Here is a 17,484-nt window from a genome sequence, read left to right on the forward strand (position 1 = left end):
TGCCTGTTGGTTTGAGGGGAAGTTGAAGATGTTGAGAAGTTGCCACGTCATAACTTGTCGTACTAAAGGCAGCTCAGTCCGCTTCCTACTGAATGTCTTTAAATCTGACAGCTTCATGCCCAAGAGGAAGGATTTCAGAGCAATGAAAAGCGTTTGGTTTCTCTATGTGGACAGCTTCAAATTTCAGGCAAGCTCGATGCTGTCGATTTAGGAGATGGACTCCTTTTTTTGATCAGCAGCCTCTCCGTCCATGGCAATGTAAAACTCATTTTACTGTGTACAGTGATCCAGCAGTTTTCAGTTCATGGCAGTCTTGAACCTTGGTGGTTCCTGGGTTGTTCCTAAACATCCTAATCAGTTTCTTCTAATCTAACAGTCACAGTTTGTTACACATCCAATTAACTTGCATTAGTTGTTAGAGCTGATGGTTGTGGAATCAGCATCGGTTTAGAAATGTCTTCCCAACTTGTCCTCCCAGTGCACTAGACAGGTGTCTCAACGACTCAGCACACAACTAGAATGCAATTAATAATTATCCTTCTAAGATATCAATAAGTTACTTTCCCACTATTTTCAGTATCGGTCAGTTCAATTATTGCTGTTAAGCAAATCCTTTTTATGCTGTCAAAGAGATCATTTGTAGTCAATCATGATTACTAACAAGAAGTTTATAGACATTCAAATATCATGTTTTGCCTAAACTGCTATACATCACATCTCTATCACTAAAATCTTATGATTTTTCACTGAATGTGCGTTCATCCATACAGCTGTAGTAGCTATCACAAATAAACTGACAATGTGCTTTAAAAAAGAAAACGGCAGCTTTTCCTATTTGGTTCATTTATAAAAGGCATGCAGATGGCATATCTTAGCAGATTCACATTACAAAAGTGAGGAACCTTGAGTTTACCTCTTAGGGCAGCCAAGAAAAGGAGTAGATTTCTCCTTTAATAATCTACGAGTTGTTTATAAAATGCCTCAACAGTGCTTTGATTCAAAATGTACCAATACTGTCACAAATCATCCCCTGTAATGATTTATTGTGACAGAAAGGAGATGGGTAAAAGGGAAAAGAATTGAAATGGAGTTCTCCTTTTCACCTTTTCTGAACAGAGAGTCAGAGAGTGCGGCACTGCTAGCTGTGCTATTGATTTCTAATGTTATTCCACATCAACAGAAAACAAAAACCTTGAACCATGCAAGCGGGCCCACCTTTCTCGTCTCCCTCTCCATCTTTCCTCACTTATTGATCAGATGTCTGCTTGTTAATTAAGACATGACCGCTACCGGCAGGTTGCGCGGTCACCGCTGCACATCTGCAGGGCTGCAGTGGGGCCTGGGAACGAGAGGCATCTAATCTATAAGTGCTAATGTGCTATTTCTCGTATTCTCCATGTCACGCTCTAGATTTTTTCACCTTTTCTCCTTTATTTCTTTCTTTGAGCATCACTGTTTCGTTCTCCTTCATTTCCCATTTTACACAGAACGGTCTCAAAGTAACATTAAAATTAGCAACTGTCAACAACATGGCTACGGTTGCCTCATGATGGATACTGTGTAAGATCACTTCAGGATCACAGATTGCTAAACACGAGGTTCTTTTTAGGTGAGACAGAACATAGAGAAAATCTGTGGTTTTTGCTCTGTTGTATGAACAAAATCACCTTAGTAGATAAAGCGCCTTTAGATGCGTTTAGATGAACACTGTCCTGTGTATGAAAGGATTTAAACACCCCCTGTTATCTTGCAAGTGCAATTTTGTAAATAAAATATTGATTTGTCTTCCGCCTGCTATTCATTTATTTGTTTGTGTCAATTTTTGTTAGTCTTTTTAAAGTTCCTGTCACAGTCCAATGTTGGGAAGGCAGTGAGGACATCCCAAATGCACACCAAAGCAAGTCAGGAAAAGTTGATTATGGGTTAATTGGGGAAAAAAGGATCAAGCAAACAAAACAGGAGGGTGAGAACAGAATAAAGACTGTAAGTAAGGCAAGAAATCTCAGAAGGCAATAAAGTAAACAGGACAAAACAAGGCTGGAATGCTTGATTGAACATCCAAAGACAACCTGGGAAGAGTACATTTGGAGAGACAGAGAATCTTGAATATATTGTACACTATGCCAGAGTGATGAATGGAAATAGACAGGCTAATGGGAAAACTGGGAGCAAGGTGATGTGGGTGTGGCAGACATGAGACTAGGTGGAAGGGGTGAGGAAAAGCAGCACTCTTACATATCTAGTATTAAAACTTGATATCTTAGCCATGAAAGACTATAGCACTTTCTAAGTTGACTGTTGGTTGGGAATTGTACAATCATTATACTTGTGTTTAGTGTAGTTAGTGTAGCTGTGTTTAGTGTTAGCAAAGATGCAGATTTTCTTCTCTTGTGTGAGTATTTGTCTGAAATGTTCATTTAATCAAAGTAAAAGGTCTGAGGTCCATTAAACAGCCTTCTTACTGACAGAGAAATTTCATGACACAACAAAGAAAAAAGCATTAAAAGAAGACGTTGTGCTTTTTCTTTGACTGATGTCAGTCGTGAATCTTTAGAATGACCATAGACTGGCTGAATATAGATCAACCAAGAGATATTGCTGAAATGCCACAATCATTTTCCAAGACATTGCAGTTGCTTGGTCATATGTTTTGTTAATGGTTGAATGTGATTGCTTTCAGAATGCACCTGTATTTTCATTTTATTTTCAATGCTGTGGTTTGACTGGTAGGTCTCACTGGGATGTATTTCCATTTTGAATAGGTTTAATTTGTAACAACTGACCATTATGACATCTTGATAAAAATGAATATTTTACTTTGCCATCTGTAGTAGAGTAATGCTGTGGCTGCATCGGTTGGTTTAGTTAGATATGCAACCAACTGGCAGATACTGCAAAAGCATGAATAGATTACAGTTGTTGTGGGTGAATACAAGATTGCAGATGGCATGCCTTGGCTAGGATTATGGGCTGTACTTGCGTAACTTTTGTGTAATAAGCCAGTTTTAAACTTAGAATAGACATGATATGCTAGTTTTTCTATCAACAGATCTAGTGCAGATCAGTGTAAAACACAAGCTTTGTAACACATAAGAGTTGTGTTGACATAACTGCAGGCTTTCAGAAATTAAAAAGAGATCCTTTATCCCCCACTGACTTTTTATGCTGACAAATTTTAAACCAAACCAAATTTTCAAAGACCAAAAATTATTTTATCCTGAACAGTTCCTCTGAGGTAGACATGGGAGTTATTCAAAGGCAATTTTAATAAAAAGAATAATAGGTTTAGATAAGGTATGAAACATTTTACTGTTATTTTACACTCCCAAATGTTCCCCTCAAGCCACAGAAAAACTTTACATCTCCCTCCCCTTGTGGGAATCCTAAGTGCATAAAAGTACTGTATCCCACATTTCAACTGTATCTTGCACTTAAAAGAAGACTAAATTTGTAGCTCTTCCCCAGTGCCATCACATGATGGTTACCACACCCCATTGAACTGCATAAAGAAGATCTAAACCCAGAGGATATCTATCAGTTTGTGTCTCAAAGAGCTGCAGACAGGAATTGGGGAAAAGCAGAGTAATGACATTATGCCACGTTATCTCCTGTATAATGTGCCTACACATTTCCCTCCCTCATTTAAACTAGAACTGACATTTGAATATCATTCTATGCAAAAGATAGCCTTTTTACTGTCTCTGCAGATCTTTCTTTCAAGTTTCTCAGTTTATATCAGTGTTTGTAGCACTATAGATTTTCTCCTTAAGTCTTAGTTTAATCCATCTCCCATATTCTACAATTGAAGCCTGTGCTGCTGACAAATGGCAGTAGTTTGACCTTGATTGGAGAATGTTTTGCAAGTTCATAACATCACAGTGTATCTGATTTGGGAAATGCTTAGCAGTTTTGCTCTGCAGTGTGGTATTTTGTGCTGATAATATTGTAGAGCTGCTAGTTGTGTTCTAGGATGTCACCCTTAACAGGACTGAGAAGTGACTTATTTTAAAACTACTGCACAGAAAACCCATGCTCTGTGAATCAGCTTAGTCGCTGGGTTCTTACCATGGCTTGTTCAATTTTATACTTTTTCGTCCTGAAGAATTTTTACATGGAAATTTTCCAGAAACCAAAATCACCTTCTTTGCATAATTTCTCTTTCCCTCCCTTGTAGGAGGTTGCCCTCAGAGTGTGTCAGACCTTGCTGCCATGGCCCAAGATTTAACTGTGCACTAATTGCATTTAAATGATACCCAACCTACAGGTATATACAGTACGTAAAAATCTAAGTATAGCGGGTTAACGAGCTTGAGTGACCATTTATCATTATCAAGCTATAGAAAACATAAAAAGTCCTTATTAGTTGTTGTGTACAGTTACAGCACAGTGTATCTGAAAGAAATACTGATAGAGTTGTTACTTTTTAGGTTATTAATAAAGGGTGATTAATAAAAGGATTTTTGATATTTATGCTTTTTAAAAAATTCAAATTTTACATTTTACAAAGTTTCACTGACACACGACAAAGTGAATAGCTGGAAGGAGATATATTGTTCAAAGCACTGTGTCTCACTTAAACACAGCTTTGTGTTTTGCAGTTTTTTCTTGTTAGTTTTTTTGTTACAGAATCTCTATTGCTGACACTGTAAATGCGAGCTTGCTCTTCACATAGCCACAGAAGCCAGCACAAACTGCAAACATGCTTGCACACAAAACAAGCACACCGACTTACTGGCTCTTATCCAGTCTTTTACATACAGTACACACACATACACACACTCCCAATCCTCTAAGCCCATGCCCTGTGAACCATGACAGCTGTAGCCAGCTTGATTGACAGAGTTTGAAAGTCAGGTTCAAGTGCAGGTTCACACGACCCCAGCATTACTCTGCTTCCAATGTAAGGTTCTTCCCAGCTCTGCCAACGCCTGCTCACTTATCTTCCACCAGATGTCTGTCACATGCTGCGATGTTTTCTGCCAGTCATCTCCTAGTCTCCAGTGTTTAATTAGTGCTCATTAAGGCCTAGGTTTTCTTTGTAAATAATATATGGTAGATAGAGAAAGTAAATCAACATAAGCAGTCTCCGGAGAGGCATCAGTCATTTTTCCAGTAAAATCATCACAAATTTTCTCTTGCTACATTTATTGTATGATATTGTACGATAAGGCTATACCAGAAGTGAAACAGACAAGGTTGCTTTGGCTTCTTGAGTGCTAATGCTATATGGGCATATAAAGGTTTATGTGGGTGTTTCCACTCTTAACGAATGCAGTGGCAAATTGTTTTCTCTCCTCTTCCTATTAAAGTGCTAAAACTATTTTCCTGAAAATATTGTATTAATGCTTTCACTCATCATAATGCACTAGGTGACTGCGTGCCCATGCAAGGGCCTATGCTGTCAGATATACTGTAGAGCATGCAGCCAAACTCTGATTTTCATATTAATATAGCTTTCCCTTTCTGGTTCCTTCACTACTTCCTCCTTGTCTCAGCTGCTTAGATCACATCACGAATGATACAGCTCTCCACCATGAGGAGTGAGGTGGGATTAGGGGGATAGACATTACCATACTGTATTCCTACATCAAAGCACAACCTCAATAATAGGCCCTGTCATGTAAACAAATCACAGGCTTTCAGGGGCAGTGGCCCAAGCCATGCAAATTCAAATTTCATTTCGCTTCAGCAGAAAATTGGAGCAGGGGGAATTAACTTGTGATCCACTCCTAATATTTCTCCAGCGTTTTGTGGAGCCTTGGCGGTGCTACTCTATATTTCAATGGGGAACACAAACAATTTGCTTGATATGTATTGCATAACACCGCGAAGAATGACAAAACTGGCCACAGCGTAGAGCGACAAAAACAAGCCTAATCGGACTCTTCAATTTCACAGTGACACAGGCTGCTGTAATGAGGTGACTCTGTGACTCACCAGCCTTTTTGTGAAAAACTTCAATGCCATCTGAAATGTGAAGGAATTCAATGTAAAGAAACCCTGGCAAGCTCACTGTGTTAGCTGGATTTGTTCTGTTCATGCTGTAGAAAGACTTGTTTTCTTTTCATTGCATTTTGATGTTATGCCAATTTATGAAAGGTAAAGGTGAGGCCTTCAAGCTTAAGAACACTGTACCAACTGTCAAGCATGGTGGTGGCAGCGTCATGTCTGGGACTTTTTTGCTGTCTGTGATATTTATACATTGCAGAACAATGAAGAGGACTACCTCCAAATTCTTCAATTTCTCCTCAAATCAACAGCTAGCTGGTAACTAGGGCCAAAATTTTGTATTTTAACATGACGTTGATCCCAAACACAAATTAAACCTGGTTCTGGAATGGATTAAGCAGGCTAACTTTAAGTTTCTGGAAAGGCCCCAAACTCAAACCTATGTTTTGGAAAACCTGGTCTGTGCCAGGAAACCAACCAATTTAAATGAACTCTACTTTGCCAAGAATGATGGTCAAATATCGGAATTATGCCACACACCTGTTAATGGCTACACGCACCTGGTCAAGTTGCAATTTATTAACCAAGTATACACACACACACACACACACACACACACACACACACACACACACACACATTTTTTTCAATAATAAATCCATACATAATAAATCAAATAATAAATCAATTCAAACTTGTGCACCCAATTGCTGTTTGAATGCAATTATTACACCCAGGAAAAACAAAACTTCAAAAAGATTACCATAGTATTCATACCCATTATGACTTCATGGCCACTTGTAATATCATTAAACCTTGACACTCACTGATATATATTTCCCCAATAACTGGTTTTAAGGTTATTCCAGAAATGTAAATATTGTCTTAGCCACTTAAGCCCCACGCCCCTGGTACCGGGGGAAAAAGGAGGAGATCACGTTTAATCGGTTATAACACGGGTTGAGAAATATAAGTCCCAACATGTGTGGTATCCACAGAAACCTCTGAATCTCAGCTAAAATCGCTTATAAATCGTTTCTACAACCACCAAACACAACGAAAACAAGCCACGATTAAACGAGCAGTTACACAAATCCGCAAAACAAACAACACCAAACAAGAAATTCTCCAAACTTCATGTAACTGGCTAAAGACAGGCTGGTTATCTTCCAGAGCTATTACTGACCCCAAACACCAAGTTTCACCACGCTCTGACCAAAATTCACTGAATGCGTCGCAAAAGAAGACCACAAAAACACACACTGCGCAAATGCTAAGACAGAAATTGGCTTACCGTCCTGATTTCTGTTATTTTTGTCGTAGCCGGTAGCCACGTGATTATCAGCAGTTACCATGCCTAACTAGCTGCATCAGAGCCGTTTCCGTCAACAACCTCCATTTTAGACCCACCTACAGACACGTGACTGGACAGACGCCACATGCAGTAAATTTGGGCCCACGGGATTTGGCCTTGCAACTTCTGATTGGTTGAAGTAACATGACCGTGACATCGTTATTGTGCTCCTATTGGCTCAAACGAATAAAAAGAGGTGTCAATCATGCAAATTGACCAAAAGAAACCAAAGTTACAGCCCCTCAAATTTTAAAGGGCCAGTGGCCAATTAAATGCTCCATGCGCACGGCAGAAAAGGCCATGTAAATGTGTGGTTAATTCCTAGAAAAATATATTTGTAAAAAAAGCATTTTTAGGCTTGTTAATAAAATTAATTAATTTCTGCTCTTTAATACCTAAAAAATTCAACTGGCCTAGTGTCCAATGTGTACCAAAAATTGACATTTATTCATGTATTGATAGTGTTGTAAATTTTTCACTATTTCACTGTAGAAACAAATCAAAATAAATCTTTGCACAGATGATGTTTATATGTTGATTACTGAATTTCTGGAATGAAATGTGAACTGAAGCATATTTTTAAAATGGTTATATGCTGAAAAATAAATAAAAGAAATTAGGCGAGGTTAAAATCTACTTCCTTTTTCTGTGTTCCAGTCTCAGTAACTTTTACTCAGTAATATCTGCTGCAATCTTTACACCTCTGATGAAATTTCACAAGTGTTAGCTTTATTTTGATACCAAGATTGTAAGCACAGAGTTTGTAATTGCAGAGAAATAATCAAATAATTTTGGGCATTTCATTTTCGAGCACGAAGCTCAGAAACCCCTTTGGGGATAAAGAGGTTAGATATTGTTTCAGGGGAAATAATTCTTTTTAAAATAAAACAAGGACTTCTGATTTTCTTATTTTGGAGCCCTGTAGCGTACTTGCACTACAGTGTTCATTCAAACAGCCACCATCTCTCTGTTAGGTGGTGGCCTTTTTTCTGTCTTTCCCAGCAACACATTGACATTCTAAAACTCTCACCAAGGCCAAAGTTTCCCTCAACAGCCTTGATCTCTCCATATCTGTCAAAGCTATCACTGGTCAGGATATGTGAGGCTCAGTACAGTGTCTTGTAGAGAAAAAGTGTCAGGAAACCTCAGTATGTATTTATACAGCATGGAGGCACATTACGGACTCTGACCATGGGTGACTTGTGTGAGGAAACAGGTGAGATATGGAGCTGAGGGAGACTGGTTTGCTCAGTCTTATCAGTCAAAGTGTCGGCCATGGGTTAAATCTCGAATGAAAAAGGGAGAAAGGCTATCCATTCTAAGATACTGTGTGTCCATTTTAGAAAAAAAAAATCTGACAGTAGTACCAACATAAACATTTTCAGCTTTTTTAGACAATTTTCTTGCAGTGATGCTCTTTGACAAAATAGGAATAATAATGAATAATAATAATAATAATTTAATAGTATTAATCTGTTGTATTTTTTAAGTGTAAGTTATATGGAGGTGTTCTTATTTTTGCCTGTTTTCATAGCAGTGGACAACGCTCTAGCAGTTTATATCCTAACTATGTAGAAGTGTTAGTTTGCATGCAACCACAGTAAATTATATCATTTCAAGAATCCAAGTTGAACCAGCTACAACAAGGCACATCGCACATTAACACATTAACATGAAATAATATTTATAGCAGCAACAAATTAATTGAAGTGGTAAAAGAAAAAAAAGGGCTTCCAGCTTCCTCCTACAGTCCTGCTATTAAGTTAATTAGTGATTCAAAATTGGCTATAGGTGTGAATGGGACTGTAAATGGTCTGTCCCTCTGTGTTAGCACTGTGATGGAATGGGATCTGTGGAGGGTATATCCTGTCTCTTGCCCTGTGACAGCCGTGATAGACTCATTAGATAAATAACTAAGACGGATCGATGGATGGATGGACCTAAGATAAAAAAGTAAGATGTGAAATAAGTTAGAAACAGAGAGTTTGTAGCATTTAAGCTTTATGTAGCTTTTTGGTAGACATGGATTTGGTGATTTATTAATCTGCTAACAGTAAAATATTACTGGAACAAGTTTATATATAACCAACATCTTCTTTAATGTCAGTGGTCTGCACACATGTTCCTGCACACCAGCACACTTGATTGACTGGACCTATGTTCAGGCTAAAGTTAGCAGCGCTATCCTGGAAATTATAAAAGGTAAAGGCCAGACTCAGTGCACCAGCAGACCTTTTCAACATGGAAAATTTGTAGGAAAAGTATATATGTTACTAATAATATTGATTCTGTCCTAATAAAGTGCTTCAGAAAACATAAATTGCAGACAGGTTTCTCTTTCATCTTAACTGTATCTTGAAAGTGCCGTTAAACTAATGCAGAAAATGTAATCTCACAAAATGATTTTTTTAAGTCTGTTTCCATTGCACTTTGTCACTTCTTACTTTTATTTGTTCAATAACACATCAACTTTGCCTTTCACACAAACCTGAAAGATTTTTTTTATAAAGTGAATATAAAAAGAGCTAGATCAAGATGCACTTAGAGAGCCCGCAGTAACCAATGAGACCTTGAAACCATGACAGCTAAATTGAATTTGTCACCCATCAATTATATCATTCATACCGGTCCTTTAGCTTATATAGCTTGTCAAAAGGAAAAAAGAAGTATATATTTTTTCAGATTCAGACCAGTGCAGAAGCAAAACATTATGTTCCTCGAGTGCCCACTTGAGGCTGGCTCCACAAGCCAACTGTGGTCACCTTGACCTCTTTAAGTGGATATCTAGTCTTAGATCGAAAGTGACAATAATTTAAGGAACTAACTCAAGGAATTCAATCACTTGACCATGATTGTATTGCATTTTAAAGGGAATTATCTAATATGATTCTTTAAGGTAACGTTCCTAACAGACTGTCCAAGAAGTCAATTTTGGGGGTGGAATTACATTTTTATTATTCATGTTAATAAGCACAAATTAGTAGGTACCTAGTGTGATGCCTCTTTTCTCAACTAAGATTTCTTGTTATTAAAATGTTTGAAATGTTTTCTTAAATGAAATTGTAATAAAAATATAATTTTTATCAAAATAGTTTATTACAGTGGTTTATTAGTCAGTGCTGCTTCACAATAATACGTTTATATAACTGTAGAAAACAGCAGTAATTACAGGTATTTGTCTGAAGTAAAACTACACTCTAGTAGATAAATTAATGGGGGGTTTTTTCCGTTTGGAAAATCCAATTTGACGGTTAGCAACAAAAATGTAATAAAGGGAAATGAAAAAAGAAAGAAAAACTATAATAAAAACAAAAAGAAAGTTTCTCTAACCTGCCAGTTCAGGCTCTCTATTTAACTTAAGTTCTGTACTTCTCTCTTGTCTTGAATCAGTGATGCTAGAAGCTGTCACAGGGAAGAAAAGCTGTGTTAGACATAGTGAGCCTGTCAACACAGTGCCAAGCAGCTAGGAGAAGCCAAGGTTAGGCAGCAGCCAGAGGAGAAGAAAAGGCACTTCTGCTGTCTACTCGAGAGTATCAACAGAAAATAAACCAAAAATCCATCTTGCTTAATAATTTGCTAATTGCATGAGCAGGCAGCAAATTTAGTTGGAATCAAGATCCGTATGTCTCTTTATTTTCCACATGTAGCAAAAATTAGCAGTATTATAATGTCTTCTTTTTTAATGTCAAGATTAAAGACTCCCTTTGCTTTATTTTGTTTTGTTTTGTTGACAGCAGTAGTAGGATGAAACATCTATTCCACCCTGTTAAATCTGCAGTGTTGCTCCTTTTAAATTACCACATTTTAAAAAATTTTCTTTCTTTGCACAGCAGCAGTCAGCTGTTTTGGCATTTGAAATAGAGTTCATTGTTACTTTGTTGCATAATTGACTGATGGGAAGATTTTAATATTTTAGTGCTAGTTACCTGTTTGTGTCATTTGTATTTATTGAGATGCTCATGTTGTAATTGTTTAATAATCCCCTCACTGCAGACAAAACACGCCTATATCAGTACTGAACCAGCAATTATAAAATGTGTTTTTATAGTGTTTTGAGCTCAATAGGTTGGAATTACAGGGGACTGCTTTCCTCTTGTGGCCAAAACCATTTATTAAAAAATAAAATTCTCTGATTTCAATATGACATTGCCAGTGGCAAAAGCGTCACATCCCCAAGCTCCCCCGAGTCCACATCCTCTACTCTATCAGCCTGCTAGCTGCACCGGTTGGGCCTGATGATCCAGATTTTGCTGGTTTTTAATTAAGTGGAAGGTCAAATCTCATCGCTCTTGACTTCAGGGAGCTGATGCTGTCTGCATGGCAGAAGAGCTACACCCAGTCATTAATTTTATGAAGCGGGGACTTTAATTGATTAAAAAGTTAAGGACTATAGGGAATGCGTGGTAAGAGGCACTAGTATTTCATTGCTGTGATTGTCGTCCAATATTCATCGCAATTTATAATGGTTGCTAATGAGGAAAGATGATTTGTGTGCGTGCATTTAGACACAGACAGACAGATAGATAGATAGATAGATAGATAGATAGATAGATAGATAGATAGATAGATAGATAGATAGATAGATAGATAGATAGATAGATAGATAGATAGATAGATAGATAGATAGATAGAGACTTTTTCTATTCAATTCGGTTTTATCTATACACAGCCAAATCACAACAGTCAGTCACCTCGAGGCACTTTATATATTGTAAGGTAAAGCCCCTGCAATAATACAAAGATGATCCCCTTTGAGCAAGCACTTTGGAGGCAGTGGAAAGGCAAAACTCCCCTTTAACAGGAAGAATCCTCCAGCAGAAGCAGTCACAAGGATGTGACGACATCAATGTCACGATGTCACACAAGTCACGATGGTTTGGGGGAGAGGGGAGGGAGACAGGACAAAGACATGTGAGAACCAGAGATGAATAAAAACTACTAAAGTTGTGTATAAACGCAGCATGAGTGAAAAAGTATGAGAGAAGGAGAAACACTCACGCATCATGGAAAGCCCCAGTAGCCCAAGTAATGTAGCATAACTAGGGTTGGATTCAGGGTCAGTTTATCCAATTGTCATTGTACATACTGTAAGTAAAAAAGGAAAGTCTAAATCCTAGTTTTAAAATAGTTCTGATATTATTGTGCTGATGGTTATTTAATGTCCTGTTTTTATCTAAATTCTACTATTATTTTATGTAAAGTACACTTTTGAGCTTCTTTTGTTGGTATTGATTGAAGTAGGCCATGGCAGAAATAGTTTGAGAACCGCTCCTTTAAAGCTTATTCACTGACTCTCTAATTCTGTTTAACAGCAATACCAGACGGGGTCTAGTTTCCTTTGTTTCCCGCAGTTATCTATCATTAAAGTGAGATGTCACAGTAAGGCCAGAAAGTCAATTAGAACAGATGTATTTCAGATTGCTGCTGCTATTTCTTTGTCTCATGTTCAGCGGTGATTATAGGAAACAGATACCCAGATCCTGACTCTCAAATGAGAGAAATCTTCCCTCGGAAGCACATTGTAAAAACAAACATAGGCATGATGTGAAACCATGAGCTGACCAAACCTCTGGGGAGGTCTCCCGTGTCAGATTCACTCAATGGCCTGCATCCCAGCTGTTTCTGTATCAGTGCCCTCCTCCTTACAAGATCTGAGGTCACTAGCTGTAACCTTTTACCCTCATGGGACTGAAATCAAATAAAGGGAATTATATTTGGAACACTTACTATATGAAACTGTATTATCTCATTTGGCGACAAAAACAGCTTGTTCTGCCTCGGGTAGAGCTCTTTCCTTGGAGTTAACACAAATGGAAAAAAGGTTATATTCTAAGTGTACGTAGTTTACTGTCTGCTCATTCAGGTTGTTTAGAAACACTCAGAGGAGACTCAAATTGCAAACAGCTTGTTCTTTTTCAGCAAGCATAGGCGCATGCTTCTTCCATGTGGTCAGAAGGGAGGTGGATTTGGAGCGCCTGAAAGCCATCCGCCCTTTTCTCTTCTCCTGTCAGGAGAATCTGTCAGCTCTGCCACAGTTCGGTCTAATAAACCAGCTTTGCCAACTGGTAGGGTTTCCTGCCTGGAAGCTCCCTTGCCAAATAACTTTGAAGAGAAAGAAAAAAGGAGTATTCTCTGGCTGCCCAGCTTCTCTTTATTGTATCATCTCTCTATCAGATCCCTGCTTTGTGCTCAATTAGCGAATCTTACAGAGTGCCTTTCATTTAGAGCAAGAGTGGCAAAAGTGACCTTATTCGCATTGCCGTTCTCTCCGCAGGGGCAGTAACAAATGAGGCCTTGTTTTTTTTAAAGGAGAGCATAATGAAGCTTTGTGGAGGAACGATCCAAGTCAGATAACCCACCAGGATTTTAATTTACCACTGTCAAAAACTTTGAAAGCTGCAAAAAAACATACCGAGGGCAGGGTATGCATATTCCCTCCAGAAAGTATTGATTCAATGGATGCAGAATGATGCCTATTCATGTCTCTGTCTTTTGTTGTTATTCTTGTGTCTCAGGTGCAAGTGTAACCTGCATGCCAACAGCTGTGTGTTTGACAAGGGGAAGCTGGGCTGTGAGTGTGAACACAACACCACAGGGCCAGACTGCAGCCGCTGTAAGAAGCACTACCATGGAAGAGCCTGGAGTGTGGGGTCCTACCTCCCTATACCCAAAGGAACTGCAAATATATGTAAGTACGGAAGCGCTTGTAATGCTATGTGGACAAGCACTGGCCATGCAGCTAATTTGCAAGTGGCTGGCAGCACATTGTTTCCACTCTTGCTGCTTGTTACCAATAAAGGGAGCCACAATGAAACATCTTTTTTCATTCTCTTTGAGAGCTTATTCTGCCTCTTTATGATTTCAGCTCTTTGCCACTGCACTGCATTTTTGCCAGATGCTGTTTGTAGCCTAATTTTTTGACTATGTTTTCTAATGCATTGTAGATTTAACAAACTGCATACTGAGGACTTGCATGTCACATCATATTTGACAATGATCAGTAGTATAACTTGTATTTTTGACATTTGAGGTGAAACTCGTTAAAAGACCCATGTTTACATTGTGACAAGCTGACTGGTGAATAGCTGGGTATTCCAAGAGTGCACAGCCTTTCAACATAGTTTACTCAAATCATTTGTCAAGAGAAATTACAACATATTAATTATAAACACAAAAACATTAAAATATGAAAAAAAATTTCATAAATAAAAAGGGTGAGCTTTCATTTATTCAATATTCATTTCATGTAAAGTCAAATAATATAAGATTTTTTGTGTTTTCACAAAAAAACAATCAAAACTCAATTGTCTCAATTTATTAGAATAAATGATGTACAGCTTTCCAAATGTATGTCTATTTAAACATTCGGTAGATTACCAAGAATTACTTGGTAAAGTGTGGTGTGGTTTGGAGCAGATCAGCTTTTGGCACTGCTGGGGTGTTAATGAAGGCCAGGTTGCTTTAGAAGCGGTCTTTGGCTCATCTGTATTTCTGGGTCATTTGTTTCTTATCTGTCTTGACAATACCTGGTTCAAGTCTGGCAAGTTGGCTGGTTAGTCAAGCACAGTAATCTGAAGGTCAGCAAACCATTTGGTAGTAGCTTTGGTGGTGTGGGTAGATGTTTGGTACTGCTGGGAAATTAAATCAGCATCAAGCTCTTGATAATACTAGATGCACTAGTATTTGTTCTCGCTAATGATTTTTTTTTAGATCCTATAATTTTCTTATTTTGATATTGTATTAAATTGCTACTTATAAATAATTTTAAAGTATTTCCAAGTAGTTAGCAAAGCCAGTATAGAAAAAATATAGAAAAATATAGGGGGAAAAAAACCCTGTTCACATTCATGTTTTGTCAGACAATAACCAGATGGGCCACTCAGTCCAAACATGTGACATATGGATGTATGTGTATGTAAAGGATTCATCGGTGTCACATTTAAACATACTGAGTAAGTCTCCATTTTTCAGTGTGAAGGGTTAATGTTGGGAAGGGGAAAGCTCCTGAGCAGGTCACAGACAGCTTTCTCCTGTCTGACAAACGTAAGGCGTACTATAGCGAGCTTTAACAGAGAACTTTAATCTCTCTGTGTCTAATATTACTGCAGCCAGCAAGTCAAGGCACTGACACCAAAGGACACCTTGTCCATATCTCTGCATCTGACGGAATAGAAGTATTTTGTGCCCTGGGATGCGAACGCAATGGGATCACTGACTCAAATTCAATGTAACCTGTTAGTCTTAGGGTCTTTGCATCACTGGTAACCTATTTTCTGTATTTCATTCATTTAGTATTCACAATTAAATAAGTGTCAATAGTCCTCCTACAGTAGTAACACTTTAACATTGAATTTATTATTGCTACCTCAACTCCATGACAAGTGTGAATTTGGTATCTCTGAGGCAGAAGGTGCTCTTTTGCATTATCCCCATTATAATCTTGGACTGGAGTTGAGTCACATTTATCAAATCCCATGCCTGAGGCAGGGGGCTCATTGCTTCAATAAATCTAATACAGCCACGCAGGGATATGGTGGTAGACGGCCAGGCAAGGCCAGATGGTGGAAGATCTAGCCCTCTGGTCCCCCATTCGCTCTGATTCAGCCTCCAGTCAGAAACACTCTCATAGCAGCCGTCTGCTGGGATTGACAGCAAGTTCTTCAGATGTTCAGTTTGATTGTCTCACTTGAATTCTCAGACATCGTGTTATGATTAGATTTGTACAGAGATATGGTATTGCTATCGATCCGCTGTGTTGGTAAATTTGTGCAGTAACACTAGTTTTCTTGCTCTTCTAAGGGAAATTTCTCATTGATGGATTGGATGATTATTCGTTCATTAGAATTTTTTTATCAGTCTCCTGTTTGCATGTATGCACGCTAAGCTGTGTGCACGCACACGCATGACATACACGCTCACGCACCACACTCGATTGTGTGTGGGAGTCTGTTTGTGGGAACATTTGTGAACTCTAAGGAGATATTGCTGGATTTACCCCTACACCTCCTCTGTGTTATGAATCTCCTGGCAATGTGGTGCTCACTGCCAGATTGACAGGGTGTTATTAAAAAATCCAACACTTGGCCGCATCTGCACTGAACTGATGAAACCAAGGTCTACCCATATCAAAAGCAATATTAGCAGTTGTTTGGAAGTGGCATAAAATGCAATAATGTTGCACATGGTAGTGACGTAACAATATTGGTCCCCCAGGTGTTGAACGAACACACTTTAGTCTTGAATGATTCTTATTTCTAAGCTTGGGTCCAATAATATGCCTTTACCTATTATGTGAAGCTCATTTTTCCCATGAGGATATTAAACATACAGCCCTTATATTACCACAAATATGTGGAACATGCGAAATGTAATTACGATTTAATAGCTTTCATCTGTCATCAAGTCTTCCTCTTTAATCTCGGAAGTCATTTATCTCACCGCTAGGAACAGGGCAGGGTCTATTACATATTCAAAACCACTGTACATGCAGATATATGGACATACGTGACCCTTCATCTAATAAATTTTAGCCCAAAATGGTGCACTGAGTTGCTAGGGGCCATAGCTGTCAGCAGCAGAAAGACTGAGAGTGATTCAAATCCATGATTTTCTGAAGTAAATAGCTCTGTGTGTGTGTGTGTGTGTGTGTGTGTGTGTGTGTGTGTGTGTGTGTGTGTGTGTGTGTGTGTGTGTGTGTGTAGGTGGTGGTGGTGGGGGAAAAGGGGTGTTGTCTGTAAGTTGCCTTCAGAGCAGAAGAGGAATCACTTCAAGAATTATGTTGACAGTTCACTTTGCAAAGAGCGTCAACTCATCTTGTGTTCCAAAGCAGGTTCAGAGGTTAAGGCAGGTTGGGTCTGAGAGTTTGATCAGACTGTAGAATGTGCTTTGGCTTCAAAGGGCAATATTGTTTGCCCTCCATTTCTCACATAAAGCTATGAGTGAGAAATTGCAGCCTAAATGTGCTTTTTGCAAATTGGAGCTCAGAATCTCTGATTTTCCGTTTTTTTCAACAGTTGTTGTAACAGGTAATTTAGTGATGAATAGGCTGCAAACAATATTAAAACCCCCAGTGAAACATAATCACGTGACGCAAAGTGATAAAGCTTGTGAAAGGCATCCAAAATTGCACTAATCCTGGAGTCACATTTGCTTGGTGATAAATATCACACAAAGATGGTGAA

General features: G+C 38.5%; 1 protein-coding gene across 1 annotated transcript in view; it reads left to right on the forward strand.

Moving 5' to 3' along the window:
- LOC146613151 (netrin-G1-like) overlaps positions 1-17,484 on the forward strand; it is a 58,222-nt gene that overhangs the window by 32,614 nt on the left and 8,124 nt on the right. Inside the window, exon 3 of the mRNA XM_085378228.1 lies at positions 13,819-13,991. Coding sequence (XP_085234354.1) covers positions 13,819-13,991 — 173 coding nt within the window. The remainder of the gene's footprint in view (positions 1-13,818; positions 13,992-17,484) is intronic.

The sequence above is a fragment of the Diplotaxodon limnothrissa genome, linkage group LG18 (assembly GCF_057381915.1).
Source record: "Diplotaxodon limnothrissa isolate DT_005_m linkage group LG18, D_limnothrissa_male_GT1.1, whole genome shotgun sequence".
NCBI lineage: Eukaryota > Metazoa > Chordata > Actinopteri > Cichliformes > Cichlidae > Diplotaxodon > Diplotaxodon limnothrissa.